Source organism: Kryptolebias marmoratus, linkage group LG10 (assembly GCF_001649575.2).
Source record: "Kryptolebias marmoratus isolate JLee-2015 linkage group LG10, ASM164957v2, whole genome shotgun sequence".
NCBI lineage: Eukaryota > Metazoa > Chordata > Actinopteri > Cyprinodontiformes > Rivulidae > Kryptolebias > Kryptolebias marmoratus.
In genome coordinates, this window is record NC_051439.1 from 19,258,311 (window position 1) to 19,261,781 (window position 3,471).

The 3,471-nt window shown below is 37.8% G+C and overlaps 2 protein-coding genes across 2 annotated transcripts in view; both read left to right on the forward strand.

Moving 5' to 3' along the window:
• Window positions 1–2,122, forward strand: part of prorp (protein only RNase P catalytic subunit) — a 13,357-nt gene extending 11,235 nt beyond the window's left edge. The window contains exons 8-10 of the mRNA XM_017426105.3: window positions 1,110–1,258; window positions 1,404–1,602; window positions 1,913–2,122. Coding sequence (XP_017281594.1) covers window positions 1,110–1,258; window positions 1,404–1,602; window positions 1,913–2,053 — 489 coding nt within the window. The 3' untranslated portion in view covers window positions 2,054–2,122. The remainder of the gene's footprint in view (window positions 1–1,109; window positions 1,259–1,403; window positions 1,603–1,912) is intronic.
• A 120-nt stretch (window positions 2,123–2,242) lies between these two features.
• psma6a (proteasome 20S subunit alpha 6a) overlaps window positions 2,243–3,471 on the forward strand; it is a 6,018-nt gene continuing 4,789 nt past the window's right edge. Inside the window, exon 1 of the mRNA XM_017426189.3 lies at window positions 2,243–2,428. Within this exon, the coding sequence (XP_017281678.1) occupies window positions 2,353–2,428 (76 nt within the window). The 5' untranslated portion in view covers window positions 2,243–2,352. The remainder of the gene's footprint in view (window positions 2,429–3,471) is intronic.

The following is a 3,471-nucleotide window of genomic DNA, read 5'->3' on the forward strand; positions in this document are numbered from 1 at the left end:
TTTAACTTTTTTTGAATTTACCATGGCCTGGATGACTGAGAATCTACACCAGCATATGTTTTACAGGAAGATCGACCAAAAATCCCCCAAACGAGAACTGAAAGACTCGTAACGAGCTACAAAAGACACTTATGAGTTCTGCTGGTTGTCTGAAAGGGTCATACTGAGAACTGACCTTTTTGTTTTGTCTTCTCAAACATGCAGAAGAGTAAACTCTTAAAAAATAAATGTCATACCTATTGGAGATCCTTTTTCACTTAATTTTCATTTGGCCTTCTTTTTTTTGCCACTTTGCAACCAAAGTTTATAACAAATTCCCATTTTGACCTAATCTTGTTGCCAGAATTTAGTAATTTTTTAGTTTTTCCTCGAGAGGACATGATTTGATGTACTAAATAATCTGGAAATCCGTTTAATTTTTGTTCATATTCTCCATTTAAAACCACATATTTCAATCGTATTGTGGCTCCTTTGGAAAAATCAGTGAATTTCCAAAGTCTTTATGGTAAATCCTGAAGGGGAAATGTATCTAAAGTTTCATTACAGTTCCTATAACAAAGTATGGTGGTTTCAACAGGATCCAGTTGGCTCACTGCCAACACGGCTACAAATAAAATGACATTTAAAGCCTCAAAGTGGCCCAGAGAATCATTACAACCACACTTGTAAATGTTTAATTACTTACACGTGCTTTCTTGTCCTGTTAAACGTTTGGGTATGCGGAACAGAAATAAATGTTCTCTACACCACAGTTAATATTTGATAAATGTTGCAGTAAGATGGTAGGAATGCTGCTCAAGATTGTCTTCTTTGTCCAACGAGAGGCTGAAGTTTTACTGAGCTGCATTTATATTAAACATAAATCTTACTGCTGCATCATTCTAATGTTTTTTTTTGTGAAACTGGTCAGCATGAGCAACTACAAAGTGTGTAAAAAATCTGACTTAAAGCTTGTTTTACTAACATAAGAGCAGCTTTTTGCATCACGTTCTGATCGTGTGTGAGATGCTTCCCTGCGGGTTACAAAAGAACAAAAGGAGAAAAATTTAATGCTGTTTCCAGAAGTATGTACAAATTAAAGCGCTGACGTGCAGTTCTGTGTGTTTCAGTTGTTGGCGGTGGTGTTGGAGCTCGAGTGTCAGGGCCTGAATGTTCTGGTTCTGGGGAGGAAGCACATGCTCACGCCCTCCCGGTCCTGGAGCAAACACAACATGAGCCTCATCCAGCAGAAAGCTCACTGCTTCTTCACTGACAACATGTGAGAATAAGTTATTACTTATTTAGGATTTGTATTCATTAATAATTTATAGAGGTGGCTTCAATCAGTGTTCACGTAGAACTCAACAAATCTTGAGTAGTTCTTATTTTTAATAACCTAATTTCACAACTTCCTGTCTTTTCAGGTCCGAGGACGACCCTTTCTTGCTTTATGCCACCTTGCATTCTGGGAACCACAGTCGGTTTGTGAGCAGGGACCTGATGAGGGACCACAAGGCCTGCATGCCGGACGGGGCCACCAGGCGCCTCTTCTTTAAGTGGCAGAGGGGCCATCAGATGGTCATGTTCGGGAACATCACAGAAGGCAGGAGGGTCCGATTTAAGGTGAGGAGGAGGTGGACGGTCACAACTTACATCTAAAAATTAATTAACGAGACAAACTGCATTTTCTGTTAGTTTGACTTCCTGTTAGCTTTACTCTGATTCCCCCGAGATTACTGTTGTCTACTGCAGGTAAGATACAGACTACTCATTACTACACCACAGAACCCTGCTTTTAAAAAATCTGAACTATCCCTCCAATTAGAGCAGCTGTATTTAATTGATCTTGGTATGTTTAACCTATAACCGAAGCAGTTTAGTGTCATAACTGATTTGCTTTGTCGCTTAACTAAATACATTGTGTTTTTAACAGAGTATTCCCAGCTATGACACCATTATCCAGACTGCAGGAGATTCATGGCACATTCCTTACGATGACACAGAAGACAGAAGCACCTACGAAGTGCCTCAACGGTGGTTGTGTATCTCAAAAAAAAAGCAACCACTGAACTAATTTTTTGTAAATTGAATTTAATTAAAGAGACATCAGTGTGGGCCTGTAAATAAAACTTTATAAAACTCATATGGTGCCTGTGTTTAATTTATGTATTTATTTTGTTTTTGGGGAAATGAAACGGCTCCCAATTTAAAAAGACATAAACCTGCTCTGTCATCACTGCCAATGCTAACAGCGCTCCAAAGTTGACCCGGAAGTGGACGTTTGAACTTCCGGTGCAGCTGCTTTCTTTCTTTTTTCTTTCCAGTTTAGTTTCATTTCCCCCCCATTATTTTTGTTGTTAATCATTCGCCGTCATGTCTCGGGGGTCTAGTGCAGGTTTTGACCGGCACATCACCATCTTCTCCCCGGAGGGAAGACTCTACCAAGTCGGTGAGAAGGAAAAGAAATAAACCTGCTCTGTCATGACTGCTAATGCTAACAGGCTGCTAGCTGCTATTCAAACACAAGTCAGTCATAAAAAATATTTAAACATTAGCATAATATTTATGTAATTACGTTAAACTGTAATTCATCAGTTTTCATCGCGTGGTATATATATCCTAGCTAAATAAAATAGTGCTAAACTACAATAATAACTTTAAAATAAAGACAGTCTTCGATGTACTGTAAAGAAGTCTTGAGCCAGTTTTATTTTTTAACGTTCACCAGGCTTTCTTATGGTGTTTTAGGTTATTGTTTTTATTTTTACATTAGCTACTATTCCCTTAATTCCTTGCCCAGATTTGTAGTTTCCAAAGAATTGGTTATTTTGTTTGTTAGGCTACTTAACGCTGATCCATGATTCATTCAAGCATAAAAAATACATTTAAATGCAATAACTGAACCAGTGTTCAAGTGTCTAGCTCAACTCGGTTCATTTCAGTTTATTTATAGCACTAATTCACGTTAGAAGTAATCCCAGAACAGCTCCAATAACCCGTAATCTAATTAGATGCAGTCCAGATTAATCTGATTAATTTCAACCCAGTTATCCAGCCACCTACTTTCTGTGTGGGAGCTGGTGCCAATTTCTGCCAGTCAGGTGAAAGGTGGGGTTACACACTGGACAGGTCACCGGTACCACCACAGAGACTGAACAACCACACACACACTCTCTAATTATCGTAACACATGTTATTAGACTGTTGTAGGATAACAAAGTACATACATGCATGTAAACTCCACACAGAAAGGCTCCAGCTGAGTTTTTAACCCAGGATGCAATAATACTAACTAGCTGCTCCTCTGTGCAACTTTCAGTCTAATTATAATTAATTAAATATACAGTTGCTGGTCATAAAATTAGAATATCATGAAAAAGTAGATTGATTTCAGTAATTCCATTTAAAAAGTGAAACTTGTATATTATATTCATACATTACATACAAACTCATATATTTCAAATGTTTATTTCGTTTAATTTTGATGATTAC